Source organism: Arvicola amphibius, chromosome 10 (assembly GCF_903992535.2).
Source record: "Arvicola amphibius chromosome 10, mArvAmp1.2, whole genome shotgun sequence".
Classification (NCBI taxonomy): domain Eukaryota; kingdom Metazoa; phylum Chordata; class Mammalia; order Rodentia; family Cricetidae; genus Arvicola; species Arvicola amphibius.
Window position 1 is genome coordinate 117,042,747 of NC_052056.1, and position 15,711 is coordinate 117,058,457.

A 15,711-nucleotide genomic window follows, 5' to 3' on the forward strand; every position below is an offset into this window, starting at 1 on the left:
CTCCTGAGAGCCTTCCCTTCATTCTGCTCCCAAGACATTTGAAACGTGTGTTTAGCAAGTTCACATGCAGGAGACCTAGTAGAAATGAGCCGCAGGTATTTATAGGACTCATTATTAAAATTAATGTCCTGGGCACATAACAGTTCTGGTGTGGTCACAGGTCCAAGTTCAGGACTATCAAGGAACATGCAACTATCCAAGAGTCTCTCCAGGATGGGGGTCAATGTCTGTTTTCTAGCTCTTTTGGGGGGGGTTACACATCCAGGTACACGTGTGTCCACACGTGTGCATACGTGTGCAGGTACACATGCAAGTGTATTTGTGTGAACATGAGGTCAGAGGTCAATGCCCTGTGTCACCCTCAATCATTCTCCATTTTTTTCTCTTAAGAAATTCCACGCACGTATACAAGGCATTTTGGTCACATCTATCCTACATCCCCTCCTTCCAGCCTCCTCACCGTCCTTACCCCAACATACCCTCTGTCTCCCTCCCAATTTCACGTCCTTTTGTGGTTTTATATTTTTATAACCCACTAATCCCATTAGTACTGTCTGTAGTACATGGTTCATGCCCCAGTGGGTGACTCCAGTTGATTTTCTGAGCCAGGATGTCTCACTAAACCTGTTTTGACTGGACTAAATGGCCGGAGTGCCCTAGAGATCCCCCTGTCCTCTGTCCCAATGCTAGGGTTTCAAACACAAAATTGTGACAGCTGACTTCTTCCATGGGTGCTGGAGATCTGAACTCAGGTCCTCGGGCTTGCACAGCTCGCTCTCCAGAAACTGAGCTGAGCATCCCTCCCTGGCTCACAGTCTAGTTTAAGGGCCTCTTTAAACTCTGGGTCTGAACCACCTCCTCTCTCACACTAGAACAGGTCCGCTTCCCAGTACTCCCCCTCTTCCCCACCCCCATGGACTAGAACATGGTACGATGGTGAGAGGAAATTAAAGCGAGTGGTTGCCAGTGTCACAGGGTCCCTGTAGGGACCGGGTCACTTTGGACACAATGCTTTGTACATAACCCACAGAAATTATCCCCCAGGACCTAAGCACAATTGGCTCCATCTTCCAAGCACATGCATGGATGCTACACTACCAGGGACCATAACTGGCTTCGGCTGGCTCTCTTGAAGAAGAAGTCCCCACAGGTTGGGGCAGGTGTTGCCTAGGGTTGCAGGAAGATCACAGGAGGCGGCGTCTAGCCCCTGTGGTGTGATGGCCTGCTGCCCGGCTTGGCCCCGGCTTGCTGTCCTCATTTCAGGACAAGTCCAGAAGAGGCAGGTTGATGCAGGGCTGTCACAGAGCAGCCATGGCTGGTGCCAACAGGGAAGAAGGGAGATGCTGGCTGACTCTGAAAGCTTGGGCTCAGCTCCAGGGCTCACTCATCCGGGCTGCATAACCCAGTCCTGACAACCTGGTGCTTTGTGTCACAATTATGACACAGGGAACCGAAAGTCACAAGAGCCTTCATGATCACAAGGCTTTCCTCTCTGGGTGGGGGAGCGTCTGCCCCTGAATTCCCCTTTTCTACGTAATGTCAGCCATGTGGAATCAAAGGACTACGTAGTAACTACATTGTAACTTGTTACCCTGTCTTCAGTTGGGATATTGTATCATTCCTTTCCTGATTACTGTGACAAACTACCCAGCAAAAGCAACATATGGAAGGGGGGTTCTTTCTGGCTCACAGTCTGAGGAGAGAGGGGAAAGCAAGGCGCAGGAGCTTGAGCTAGCTGGTTACATTCATTGTACACAGTCAGAAGGCAGAGAGAGATGAACGCTGGGGCTCAGCTCACTTCTCTGTAGTCAGCTCCAAGACCCCAGGTCATAGGACTGTGACACTCACAGTTGGGGGTGAGTCTTCTTACCTCAACTAACTTAATCCAGAAACTCTCCTACTGACATGCCCAGGAGCCTGTCTCCATGGTGATTCTAGATCCTCTCAAATGACAGCCAGCGTTAGCCACCACAGTCATATTCAGACGTACTGGGCTTTGGGACATCGATATAAGGATTGACAGGACAAGTCTATGGGGAACACACAGGTCCTTGACCCTGCTCTGACATCTTCCTGCCTGCCATATTGAGGTTCTTGCTTCCTCCCTCAAACACTTCCTCCCTTCCGTCCCCACCTTCTCCCCCATGCTTCTCAGAGTCTGGTAGTGTCTCATCAAGTTTTCAGGACATCTATGGCCCTAACAGGAAGCCACCAGCTGACATCTCACACCCCAGACTCTCAGCTGCTCATCCTGTACACCGTGTTCATCCCAGCTCCCCTCTTCCAGTCCCACGTAAAGATCTACTTTCCAGCTGTGCCCCCACCACACTATTGAGAAAGCATCTTCAAGACTCTCAGCCTTCCCTTCCTCCCTCCCACGATCCTTGAAATCCTTAGCATTTCAGTTTCGCGGTGGTGAGAAAGCAATATTTATTCTGTGGAAATTGTACTTGAAGTTTTGCGGGAATATACAGCCCAATCATTGTAGCTCCCTCTCAGTGAGAAATCACAGAGAAGCACGCAGCACTCCACAGTGAGCTTCACTACTGAGCCGGGATGCCCCACGGGTTAGGTGTCATATGAATTTTCTTCTTAGGATACTTTCGCTTTACAATAGGTCTGTCAGGTTGTGACCCCGTGAAAAGTCTAGATGCTTCTGTTAATAGCCCTTGGCTTCCATCAAGCAACTCACTCAAGCTAGCAGCTTTGTGGTTCACTGTACCCGCCCCCCTCCAAAACAAGACCTGACCAGAGACCTTGGCTATGCATTTAGGTCACTAGACAGTTTCAAGGATGCTAAGAGCAAACAAACCAGAAAGTCAGACATGGTACCTGTAACTCGGACTTGCAGCTTACACTTGGAGAACTGGGAAGGGGTGGACCTGTGGGACTCGCTGGCTGGCTAGCGACAATAGAAGATCCTGTCTCACAATAAGGTGGATGGTGCCTGAGATGACACCCAAGGTTGTCTTCTGCCCTACACACACATACACGCATGCACACACATGTGCACACACATGCACACAGGCACATGCACACTGCTCTACAGATGTTTAACATGTGGCAAGGGTCACTGGAGAGCAGGGCACACAGAGCTATTTCCTAGAAATTCTGGAAAGATCTCCACCCCAATGGCATTTGAGCAAAATAGGCCAGTGGCAAGATTGGAGACATCTTTGGGAACTCTCCAGTCTCTGTTTCTGTCATAATTATAACACAACGATGCTACTTTGTACAAGAAGTTCTGAACGGGTCAGGCCTGATGGCGGAGGCCCATGACTCCAGCTACTCAGGAGGCTGAGGCAGGATAACAAGTTCAGGGTCAGCCTGGGCTACCACAGTTAGTGCAAAGCCTGTCTGGAAAAGTTAACAGAATTGCTTCAAAGGCTGGGGATGTAGCTCAGTGGGGAACACTTGCCTATGTGTGTATGAAGGCCTGGGTTCAGTCCCAGCCCCTCGCAAGAGAAACGGGCAACAGGGTGATCCATGAAAACCTCACCCCTGAAACCTGAGCTTTCTATCTGTTCCATGAAACACAAAATACTATTCTTATTTGGGTTGTTATATTAAACCATGTAAAAAGGGGAAAGGGGCTCTCCAGAAACACAAGCATGTGTTGGCTGAGTCCACGGACTACAGAGCCCAAACCCTGGATAGTCAGTGAGCCATTCCTGCTCCCCAGTGATGGGGTTAGCCCTACCTGTGTGGGGGCCCTCAGCCTCCATGGACCCAGGTGCCTAGGTGCTTCTCTTGGGCTTCTACAAATCCCTCAGCTGAGTGAGTCTGTGGGCATCCAGCTAGAGCAGGTGTCCCCCCACCGGGAGGCTTCCATCCTCCTACAGCAGACAGGAAGCTCGGGAAGGAAAGGACAGGTGTGGCTGCCACCTCAGTCTACACGCGCCCACCCCAGCCTCGCGGCCCTGAGCGTGCTGATCTGCGTTTTGAGCAGAGACCTTGGTTCCCACTCAGAAAAGTCATTTGTGCCCTGTATGCAGGGCCCCTGTCTGCTACACTCCATCTCCTCATTTATCCCCTCCCCGCCATCCAGTGTCACTGATGGCTAATTAAAACATCAAAGCCAGGTGCAGCAGGCCCAGCAAGGCTTCTGGTGTGCTACCCAGGCGCTCCCATTGGTCCGTTATCTTATTTCTCTGCTGCCGGGTAGCGAGGGCTAGAGGCCACCGGCCAGCCACAACCTGTGCCTTATCCTCATTCCCACCACCATCCTAACCTCTGCCCTCCAATCGTGATAGGACACTATGTGCAAGGCTCCCTCTCGGATTCCTGCTGTCACTCAGTGGCGCCCGCCGATGCAAGCAGCCCAGAGTGACGCTAGACTCATTGAGCGACACCCAGTTCTGAGGGAGGAAAGCAGAGCTGGTCTTCAAAGACTCAGGCTGTCAGCTCCATCATATAACTCATAGCTGTCCTCCTGCCTCAGCGCTTCCAAGCTTGTGAGCCATGGGCTTGACCTTTAACCTCCCCATCCCTCTTCTCCCCCTTCACATCACCATGCCTGGGTTTTTCACACGGGTTCCAGGAATGAAACTTAGGTCTGTGTTCCTGGTGAAGCAGCTGAACCAGCACCCCAAGCCCCTGGTCCTTTACCTCAGCAAGTTCGCCCTGACCACAGGCCCTTGTGCTCACCTCTCTCCATCCCCTCCCTTCCTTTATGTTCTCATCCCACCCGCAACGCTACCATTTTTGTGCCTGTTTATTCTTTCTCTCCTGTTTCAGGAGGCTGAGGCGTGTGTCTGGCCGTGAGTTCTGAGTTAAGATGAACCGGGGCCAGGAGAGCTTGTGAGTTAGAACTTGCACTTGTGTAGGTCACACAGCTCAGACTCCCTCCCTCCCCGGCTTGTCTTTCACATGGAGGTGTCCCCACCAAACAAATGACCGAGTTTCTACAACTCTAAGGACTGTAACCATTCAAAGGTCCTCTCGGTCATTTGTTTATTCCACAAGCGTTCACCAGGTCTCTAGGAGGCATTCTAGAATATTAGAACGTAGAGTCTATTCTACATACTCTTGACTCTGTGGCAGACACTGAAGCAATCACCTAAGACCTCTTGCCTTCTACCCCAGGACTGAATCCATAGCTTTTTCCCGTGCCATGTGTCTTTCGCATAGGCAAAGCTGTTGGTTTCTGGGAATCTCACACCTGGCACCCGGGGAAAGCGTCTCTCTGTGAAGGCAGTGGGTGACCTAAAAAGAGCAAAGCCAATAAGTCCCAGACGAAACATCGCGGCCCCTCCAGGCCCTGTCTCGTGTGTCACTTTCCTTCTCATTCACAGCCCCCCACCTCGGGAAAGCAGTCCCCCACCAAGAATGGCAGCCCTTCCAGGTGCCCCCGCTTCCTCAAGGTCAAGAACTGGGAGACAGATGTGGTCCTCACAGACACTCTGCACCTCAAGAGTACATTGGTGAGTGTTGGGTGGAGGCGGAGGGGCATGCAGAGGGGGAGTTCCATGTGTGCAGGCGATGTCATCAACACCGACTGCAGCTCACCCCATCAGAGACCAGAATCCCTGCCCACATAGCGACAGCCAAGGGCTCTACAGGCACAGCCTCACGCCTCCCTGAGTGCTCTACCGATGGGTTTTTCTGTGTGAGCACCTTGCTCCCAGCAGAAGGTAAGGGTCCTCGCAGGTCCTTCACCTCTGACAGTGTGATCACAGGTGGGCACTGAACCAATCTTTCCTTGTTTCCCACTGTGGCCTCTGTCCTTCACCACATTCTTAACGCTCAACACTCCAACCCATTGCCTTCCATTTAAGAAAAAAAATGAGTCTCTTGAAGGAGTGTTATATCTGTTGGCTAGTGCAATGTAACAAGCAGACCTCAAAGTCGGTGGCTGAAAACACCTGCTATGTATTGCTTTTTGTAAGTGCACAGTGTGGCCAGATGGCTCTGCAGACCTGACCAGGAAGTGGCTGGTTTTAACGGGGTCTATCTCATGCACCTTTGGTCACCCTGGAAGACTGTGTAAAGCCCTGGGTTTAAGCGCCAGGTGGTATGATGGTGTGTGACTATAGTCTCTACACTCGGGAGGCAGAGGCAGCAGGTCAGAAATTCAAAGGTCATCCTTGGCCTTGGGCATATAAAGACCCGCCTCAGTAATAATGATGATGATGATGATGATGATGATGATGATGATGAAGATAGATAGATAGATAGATAGGTAGATAATGATAGGTAGATAGGTGATAGATGGGTAGGTGATTGACAGAGACAGACAGACACGAGGTTGCTGCACCAGTGGCTCTGGGTCCCAGTGCCAGAGCCCCTTCCCTAACTGACCAGTGCAAACACCTTGGGCAGCTTAAAACAAGGCCACTGCTCCTTAAGGGCTTTGACCAATCTTGTCCAGCAGTAGTTTGAAGCTGGCTTGGGAGATCCCTTTGTGATGGAAGGTTGAGTTGGTCTGACTGTGAGTCCCAGGTCATGATGCCTGCCAACTATGGTGGCGAGAAGCCAGACACTCACTCACCTCCCTCTTGGCTCCCAGGAAACGGGGTGCACAGAGCACATCTGCATGGGCTCTGTCATGCTGCCATCCCAGCACACGCGGAAGCCAGAAGATGTCCGCACAAAGGAGCAGCTCTTCCCGCTAGCCAAAGAATTTCTCGACCAATACTACTCATCCATTAAAAGGCAAGTACAGGGGCCTAGGCAGCTGGACCAGTGGGGGAAATGCTCCTTGTTTAAGTGTGAGGACCTGAGTTCAGATCCCCTGCACTCTGTGAACACAGAGCGTATTGGAATATGCCTGCAACTCCACTGCTGGGGGAGTAGACAGACAGATCCCTGGAGGTCACTGGATGGCCAACCTTGCAAAATCGATGAAAATCGATGAGCTCTGGGTTCAGTGCCTCAAAAAGTAAGAAGGAGAGAGATTGAGAATTCACTGTTCCCTACCTCACAAAGGCATAAAGGCTCTTTCACCTGTTAGTGGCACAGAGATTCGAGTGTTTAACACACACACACACACACACACACAGAGAGAGAGAGAGAGAGAGAGAGAGAGAGAGAGAGAGCGCACTTCCAAGCCATCACACTGTGGCCCTCTCCCTGCCCTGTCCCTGCTCCCTCAGGTTTGGCTCCAAGGCGCACATGGACAGGCTGGAGGAGGTGAACAAGGAGATTGAAAGCACCAGCACCTACCAGCTCAAGGACACCGAGCTCATCTACGGCGCCAAGCACGCCTGGCGGAATGCCTCTCGATGTGTGGGCAGGATTCAGTGGTCCAAGCTGCAGGTAGGTGGTGACACTCGGACGCCTGGAAGACCCTCTGGAAGGGAACAAGCCTAGGGGGCAGATGGAGCTTCAAAAGAGATCCAGGCTAGTGGAGACCCATCAGAACACTGTTCTTCACTGGACGAAATCGCCATGCCCATGCCTCCTGGGAGAACTCAGGCTGTCCCGTTTGCTGAAGTCCCCGCCACTCCCTTCTGCTGTCTCTTTTCCCAAAGACCCAACACTCCCTTTTTCTTGCACCTGCCTGAAGGTGTTCACTTCTGCGCCCCTAGTTTAAGTCTGTCCTAGAGAGCACCTTAATGTTACAAGTAGATTGGTTTGTCAGATCAAGGCTTTCTGTTCAGTGGACTGTGTTAGCATGTATCGTGCATAGCGACGGCTTCATTATGGCGTTCGCTTACATAACGTATTTCGGTCATGCTCATTACCCACTATCTTCTCTTGCTATCTTCCTGTTCCCAGCTGTCCTCTTCCACTTCCGGGTCCTTTATTTTATTTTTATGTTCTGTGACCCCACTGACTTGGTGTGGGCTTCTGGCATGAGCTGGGGTGTGGGGTTACTCACTAAAGCGGGGTCAGCTTTCCGGTGCTACGTCACCAGAGGAAGTGAAGAGCCATTGATTACCAGCAGCTCCTCAGGGCAGAGCAGAGTCTCGTGAGCTCCCACCTCCACCCTCAGCTCTAGACTGTTCGATTTTTTTTTTTTTGCTTTTTTTTTTAAACTCCTGGTGAGCCCACAGGAAATACGACCAGCCCCAAACAGCTTGCTCCGTTCTTCACCACCTAGTCACGTGACCTCCACGCATACTTTTGGGGGGCATTTCCTCAGTTATTGGCATAGAAAAAGCAAATGGCAATACAAAATTATACAGCCTGGACCCCAAGAGTAGGGGGACGGGCTATCCAAGAGGGGTGCAGCGGCAGTGAGTTCAGGGTCCCCTAGAAAGGAAGTCTGCCCTGGACCTGCCAGGGAGAGGGGAGGCAGCCAGCAGTCCCACCATGCACTTTCCACAGGTGTTTGATGCCAGAGACTGCACCACAGCCCACGGCATGTTCAACTACATCTGTAACCACGTCAAGTACGCCACCAACAAGGGGAACCTCAGGTGAGTTGTCCCGGGTGGGATGGAGCGGGCAATGACCCTGTCGCATGGAGTCCTAGTTCTGGATGTGGGCTGAGCTGCCAGGGGGAAAGGCTGTCCCCCTGCAGCTGGCAGAAATACCCTGGTAATCTTGTCCCCTGCCCCTCCTCTGCTAGAGAGAACAACAAAACTGAGAGTCACCCTGGACTGTCCTTCCCTGCCACCCACAGAGAGGTCAGGAAACTAGTGAGAATTCCTAGAAAGAAAAAAAATAAATAAATAAGCTCCCCTTTCCAAGTAGAGCCAGCTCTCACAGCATCCCACCTGCTCCGCCTGTGGCCGCCTCCCAATCTGCAGAACTCTGTGCCTGCGTGTTCTGCCCCATTTAGCCCCACCTTGAACTCCTGGACCGATACAAACAACATAATCTATGCGAGCCAGCTGAGCCAGGGAGGTGCCTTGGTCTGTGATTTCCACCCTGGCCTCAGCTCCTTCCTCACAGATGAGGCCCCATCCACAGCTGGCTGCACTTGTCAATCCTGTCAGTGACATCTGGTCCCCCACTGCTGAGAATCAGTCCCGCCTCAGAAACATCCAAGGCTCCCTCACGGATATTCCCACAAACCCCGGCCTGCCCTGAACGCATACAGAGGGGGCTTGTCTGCCTCAGGAATGGATTTCCTTGCCGCCCGAGCCACTGCTTGAGACAGAAATAATATGTATGAGAGGAATTCATATTTAGGACTCTTTGCTAAGTAACATCACCCTGAGAAAAAAAATGTCAAAGAACTTCCCAGCAAGTGGCTAGAGAGGATGTTCAGTTGGTGAGGTGCGTGTTGCACCAGCTTAGGGGTCTGAGTTCAAATCCAGCACCCGTGCTTTAAAAAGGCAGGTGTAGCAGCATGTGCTTGCAATCCGAGAGCTGGGGAAGTGGAGATGGGGAATTCCCGCAACCTGCTGCCAGCCAGCCTAGCAAGCTCTGGCCTTCGTGTACATGCATGTACACATGGCACCTACACACACACACACAGAGAGAGAGAGAGAGAGAGAGAGAGAGAGAGAGAGAGAGAGGAGAGAGAGAGCCTCCCAGCATATTCTGAACCCTGAATGATGGCAGGTCTTGCTGAGGCTAAGCCCTCAAGTTGCTTAGGGGCTACCCTGGTGGCTTCCGAAGGACACTCTGTGCCAGTGAGAGGAGGGGTCACCCCACGCTCGGAGTACACCTCTGCTGTGTTTAGTGATCTACTTTGGGGGGAGGGACTTCATTGATCATTTCCCTAAGATTCAAAATCTTGGGTCTAAAAGCTATGAGACCGACGTCGGAGGATGTCCGGCGTGAGCGGAAAGAGTTGGTGCCTGCGTGGGTGACTCCCAGCGCAGGCCTTCAAACTGCCCTCAGGTAGCTCCAGTCAAGCAGACAGGAGGTGTAGCTTCCCCAACTCCCTCCATCTCTGCTCCCCCATGGAAAGTGACCATCACACCCTCCCCACACCGCATGTCTCGGCAGTTTATAAACATACGTGCGCACAAACAGGCTCTGGCTGGTGAGCCCCTGTAGACATACCATGTGTCTTCGTGCCAGAGGGAAGGCGGCTTGCTTGTCTCCCATGTGTGGCGGATCTGTGAATTGCCCAGACTCTCTCCTCATCCTCCAGCATCAGGGATAGGATGACCTGGGCAGCAAGTGCTGCATCCCCTTGTCTGGAGAGTAAGACCTACAAAGTGTGCTCAGAATCAGGGTCCCGTGAACTCCATCCCAGATGCCGCTTATGGAAACAGTCTAGTGCAGCCTGGATGAGGGCCTATGACAGCAGAGAGGGATTTCAGACGAAGGGTGGACCATGACGTTCAGACAGGAGGGCTTATGCCCTGCGGTGTGTGTGGTACACACCTCTCCATCCAGCCCTCGGGAAGCTGAGGCAAGAGGATCACAACTTCAAGGCCAGGATGTGCGTTTCCCGCCCTCAACCTTGCACAGACTGTGGGTTTTGTTGCAGGCGCTGGTAACGCAACCCCTTCACACAGCTGGGGACCTGAACAAAGCTGATCCCCAAAAGGTGAATGCCATCCTGCTGACTCATGTCCTCTCCCCTCTCCCAAGGTCGGCCATCACTATATTCCCCCAGAGGACAGACGGCAAGCATGACTTCCGAGTGTGGAACTCACAGCTCATCCGCTATGCTGGCTACAAGCAACCCGATGGCTCTACCTTGGGGGACCCTGCAAATGTGCAGTTTACAGAGGTGAGCTCAGACGCGCCAAGCCCATCCCCTGGTGGGACTCTCAGTTCCCCTGTGCTTTTCCACGTTAACAGTCTTATCCCGGAGGAGTCGGCCAGCAAGGAGCACAGAACCCACTCCTCAGACCTGCTCTGGCACGAGACCACCCTCAACTTCATCCTTCCAGTGCCATTGCAGTCATTTGGCTATTTTCATGACACAACCCTTCCAATGGGAGCTCTGTCCCCTTCCAGAGTTGAATAGACCGCGTCTTACTAGTGCCCAGGGTCTTATCCTGAACTGTTAAATGAATGAACCCTAGGTCTCTCAGCCTCCCAGCAGGAGAAATGTAGTTCAGGGAATCCACATCGCTGGCTGCCTTTCCTGAACAGACACATATGGCTCCTTCGTGTGTCGATCAATAGTTTGAGCCAGGTGGGTGGTGGAGCACGCCTTTAAACCCAGCACTTGGGAGGCAGAGGCAGGGGTATCTCTGTGAGTTCTAGGCCAGCCTGGTCTCCAGAGTGAGTTACACAAAGAAACCCTGTCTAGAAGAAAAATAAAAGAGTTGTCAATCCTTCCTGGAGTGGACTTGACTCTCCCAAGGTCGATGTATACCATAATGCTGGAGACCAAAGTTGACAAAAGCTACCAAGAGAACCAAGAGTGCCCATCTCCCTTCCCAGGGTCCCTTCCCTGTGGACATAGTGAGTGACGTGCAGTTCAGAGTCAAATAGACTGTGCCCCCGGGATACACAGCAGACAGATGCCGACGCCAAAGTCCCCCTTTCCTCAACCCCCACACACACCCTGCTTTTCTCCCCACCCCTGTGTGCTGACTTCTTATGCATAAGGCTTTTCTCATTGAAATGTGATCATCCTGAGAACTGGTTGTAACCAGGGCAACGAGGAGCCGCACCTGTGCACTCGGAGCCTGGGCCAGACTCCCCAGACTCCGTTCTACTTGGCTGAGCGCTAACTGCCAAGCGTGTACTTGGCTGACCTTGGCTCCTGCTTAGCTAAACATGATAGTGTGCCCCAATCTTCTTCCTTATCTGTGTCCAGAACCATCCCTATGTGTCCTCCTGAAGCCAAAATGTAAACTTCTGTTTCCACTCACATTCCACACAGGAACATCCCAAACCTGGCCACATTGTTATATGGAATCCTTCATGTCCGTGGTGGTGGCCTGCACATGCTACACAGCTGGCCCCAACCAAGAGATCTCCAAAATGGCCCCTCCAAAAAAACCAGGGAAATGGCTCACTAATAGTCTTATATCGAAGATATTTTTGAAATTATAGTACTAGGGTAGAGCAAATTAGGCATATGGATAAATTAGAAAACTTAATCAATTAAATATATTTAGTTTTACTGCTAAGTAGCGTATTTAAATATACTCACTTCAACAGTTTCATCATTCTTTGTGCATCCTGGTGGTGACACCTGTACTTCCAGCACTCCGGATACTGAGCTGGAAGGGTTGTGAGTTTTGAGGCCAGCCTGAGCTACATAGTGAGACTCTGTCTCTAAACAAAAAACAGGGCTGATGAGGTGACTCAGTAGTGAAGGGCTTGCTGCACAGGCTTGGATCCCTGCACCCACATAAAAAGCGGGACCCCGTGACACATGCCTGTGATGCCAGCACAGAGGAGCTGAAGACAGGAGGGTCCTGCGTGTTGTTGACTGCTGTGTAATTAGCGGCCATGTCTAGTGGTGGCTCAGTCCCAGCACTCAGGAGGCAGAGGCAGGCGGATCTCTGGGTTCAAAGCCAGCCTGGTCTACAGAGTGAGTTCTAGGACAGTCAGGGCTACATAGTGAGACCCTCAAGGCTGGAGAAAAGGCTCTTTGGTAACAGTGGCTCTTCCATAGGACCCTGGTTCAATTCCCAGCACCCCAATGGTGGTTTACAACTGTCTATAACTCCAATCCAAGGAAACCTAATACCCTTTCCTGGCCTCCAAAGGTGGCAGGAATGTACCTGGAACACAGACATACACCCAAGCAAAGCACCTACACACATAAGATAAAATAATAATAACATTTTTTTAAAAAAGAACCTCTCAAAATAAGGTTGAGAGTTTACACACATAAATATATACACAATATACACACATCACGGAGAGAGAAAAACTTAAAATCAAATGATAAAAATGTATACAATTAGTAAATTAATATTGATATTTAATGTACTTTATTATATTCTGTAAACAAAGACTTAATATATTCAGTAAATGAACAAATGTCATTTAATTTTAGTGTCAAATGTCTCATTAAAAATCTTAATCCATTACTAATGAATTATTATTCATATGAGGTACATTGTTGGAGCTAAAATTCACCATTTAAAATGAGTATGCTAATGCAATGAGCCTCACTTCTTGGGTTTTTCTTCTTAACGAGCTTCCAGAACAGTGTAACTCCCGTGTCTCACTGCCCTATGCCTGTGTGTTTTCTACGGTGAGCCACAGCACTGGAGATTTCCTTTGTATCTTGCAGCATTTAACACCACACATAAAAGCTAGCCCGTGGGAAATGCCAGGGTTAGTCAGACTCAGCCCTCACCCCTTCAGTGTGCACAGCCAGCACGACCCTTTCTGGAGAACACTGACCTGTGTGCCCGGGAGAAGTTGCCCTGGTTCTATGATGAGGTCAGACTGAGCTTGTAAAGGAGGCTTTGACTAGGATTTTGTTTTGTTTTCTTAAGCACCTCTTATAACTGAGAGACCCCGCAGAGCTCGCCTCAGCCCCGGTGCCTGCTGTGTTGGGAGGGGCAGGGGCAGAGGTGTGACGGGGGACTCTGTTTGTAGATCTGTATTCAGCAGGGCTGGAAAGCCCCCGAGAGGCCGCTTCGATGTCCTGCCGCTCCTGCTCCAGGCCAATGGCAATGACCCTGAGCTCTTCCAGATCCCCCCAGAGCTGGTGCTGGAAGTTCCCATCAGGCACCCCAAGTAAGAGGAACTAACCCGGGGGTGAGGGGTGGTTCTCTGATGACCTCCTCTGTCCATCTCCTTGCCCCACCTCCACCCCAGGTTCTCCCCAGCCCCAACAACAGAAAGAGGGTTCTGGGTCCCATCCTGGCTATCAGAGGAAGAGTCCTTCTGAGCCAGCCTGAGCCTATCGGATGCATCTACTCCTAAGCGACTCCGCGACCTGCCCTTTGCCCAGCCCTTGGGGTCACAAGAGTAGACACACCTATTGTCTTAGATACAGGCATTAGGTTAAGGAAGCTGCACCCAGTGACCAACCCTGAGTGACCTAAGTTCAGGCAGGAGACCAAGGTCAGAGAAGCAGGTAGCATGTGCAATTTAAGAGCAAAGGATGCGTTAGGTTGGTCTGATCTGAATCATCTCCGGTAAAGGAGTTTGCCACCCAGCCTGACTTCTTTAGTTTGATCCCAGAGCCCATACAGTGAAGGACAGACCTGACTCCTGTAAGCTGTCCTCTAAGAACGCGCGCCCACACTGCACGCACACGGTGCGCACACAAACGAATGTCATTATACAATGAATGAAGGAAAGCCACCGTGAGGGTGCCAGACTGGGGCCAAGCCCAAGGGAGGTTGCTAAGAAACTTAAGTAATGTGCAAGATAGATCTTAAAAAGCAAGTTAATTATTTTTAATTTATGGTGAACTAGATCTCAACTTTTAAAATAAAAACAGGCTTCAGCTCAGCCCTGACATGAAGGTGTGATGACCGGTGAGTCACCAAGAGGGAGCCTGTCTATTTAAGGAGAGCTTTTTGTTTATTTTTTTTTAAAGTGTGGATTCATTTAAAATTCCCCATGCACAAATAACAATGCTGTTCTTGTTGACTAAGTCTCTGGAGGACCTGCCGTGTCACACCTGGCACTGGTACCCCACCTGCCTGGCCTGAATCTTCCGTGGACAGGGAACACCCGTCCTGGGGAACCTGATACGTTGGAACACAACCAGATGCCTAGATGCACTTGGCTTATGTTCATATTTCTGGGCCCGTTCAACCCACTTTGCAGTCCTCATTCCATCCAGCCGTGGCACTAGCTTAGGGCTGTGTCTCTGCCTCTCTGTAAAGAACGGCAAAGGAGACGTGTGAGGTCACCTGGACCAAGCTGGACATTGGGAAGGTTAATGTTAAGCTTAGAATCAAACGTAGATTTTAAAGGTGAAGGCACAGGAAAGAGGAAGTTTTGGGGAGAAGGAGCTGTCAATAATCAGGTTTTATGCATGGTCCTCGAGGGTTCTGAGCTTGGATTATCTCCAACCTGAGGCTGCTGCACCCCTGTGCTCAGGAGACACTGCTGCATGCTGAGAAGGGGACATTTGCTCTCTGCAGGTTTGACTGGTTTTAAAGACCTGGGGCTCAAGTGGTATGGCCTCCCTGCTGTGTCCAACATGCTGCTAGAGATTGGGGGCCTGGAGTTCAGCGCCTGTCCCTTCAGTGGCTGGTACATGGGCACAGAGATCGGCGTCCGTGACTACTGCGACAACTCTCGATACAACATCCTGGAGGTGAGGTCCCTCAATGCGGGAACAGTGGACACTGCTCAGCAGCTTTGGGGCTGGGAGATTGGATCAAGCTGGGACCAGAACTACAGTCCTGGAGAAATCTTCTAGAAATATCAGCAGTACTTACGTCTTTCCTAGCCGTGGCTGCCGTAGCAAATGGCGCAGCCACCACCACAGCGAACGCTTTGCATGTGGCTTGCACGTGATGTCTTCCCTTGATGCATCTACAGAGGATTCCCTGAACCCCTCAGCTATGAATATCTGCAGATGGGCAGAGAGATGATGACTTAGTTGGTGACGTGCTTCCCACCCAAAGCATGAGAACCCAAGTTTAATCCCCAGGACTCACATTTTAAAATCCAGGCTTGGTAGTGAGTAGTAGGTGCCTATAACCCTGAGACCAGGGAAGGGGAGACAGATGGGTCCAGATAGCCTAGCCTACTTGGTAAGTTCCAGGTCACTGTGAGAGTGTGCCTCAGAAGACAGGATAGGTGGCCTGAGGCTGCTCTCTGGCCTCTACATGCATACATTCATGTGTACCACACACATGTATGTACATGTATATACCCATACATATGCAGACATGCACACACACACTTTGATGCTCGAGTCCCCATACATAAAATGCTGTGGTATTTGCACTGAGCCTTCTGTATAGTTGAGCC

At 51.0% G+C, this 15,711-nt stretch overlaps 1 protein-coding gene across 1 annotated transcript in view; it reads left to right on the plus strand.

Moving 5' to 3' along the window:
- The window catches only part of Nos1 (nitric oxide synthase 1), an 87,374-nt gene that overhangs the window by 21,015 nt on the left and 50,648 nt on the right, over positions 1–15,711 (plus strand). The window contains 9 exon segments of the mRNA XM_038344534.2: positions 5,295–5,423; positions 6,509–6,654; positions 7,095–7,257; positions 8,272–8,363; positions 10,441–10,582; positions 13,369–13,389; positions 13,391–13,509; positions 14,874–14,883; positions 14,885–15,049. Coding sequence (XP_038200462.2) covers positions 5,295–5,423; positions 6,509–6,654; positions 7,095–7,257; positions 8,272–8,363; positions 10,441–10,582; positions 13,369–13,389; positions 13,391–13,509; positions 14,874–14,883; positions 14,885–15,049 — 987 coding nt within the window.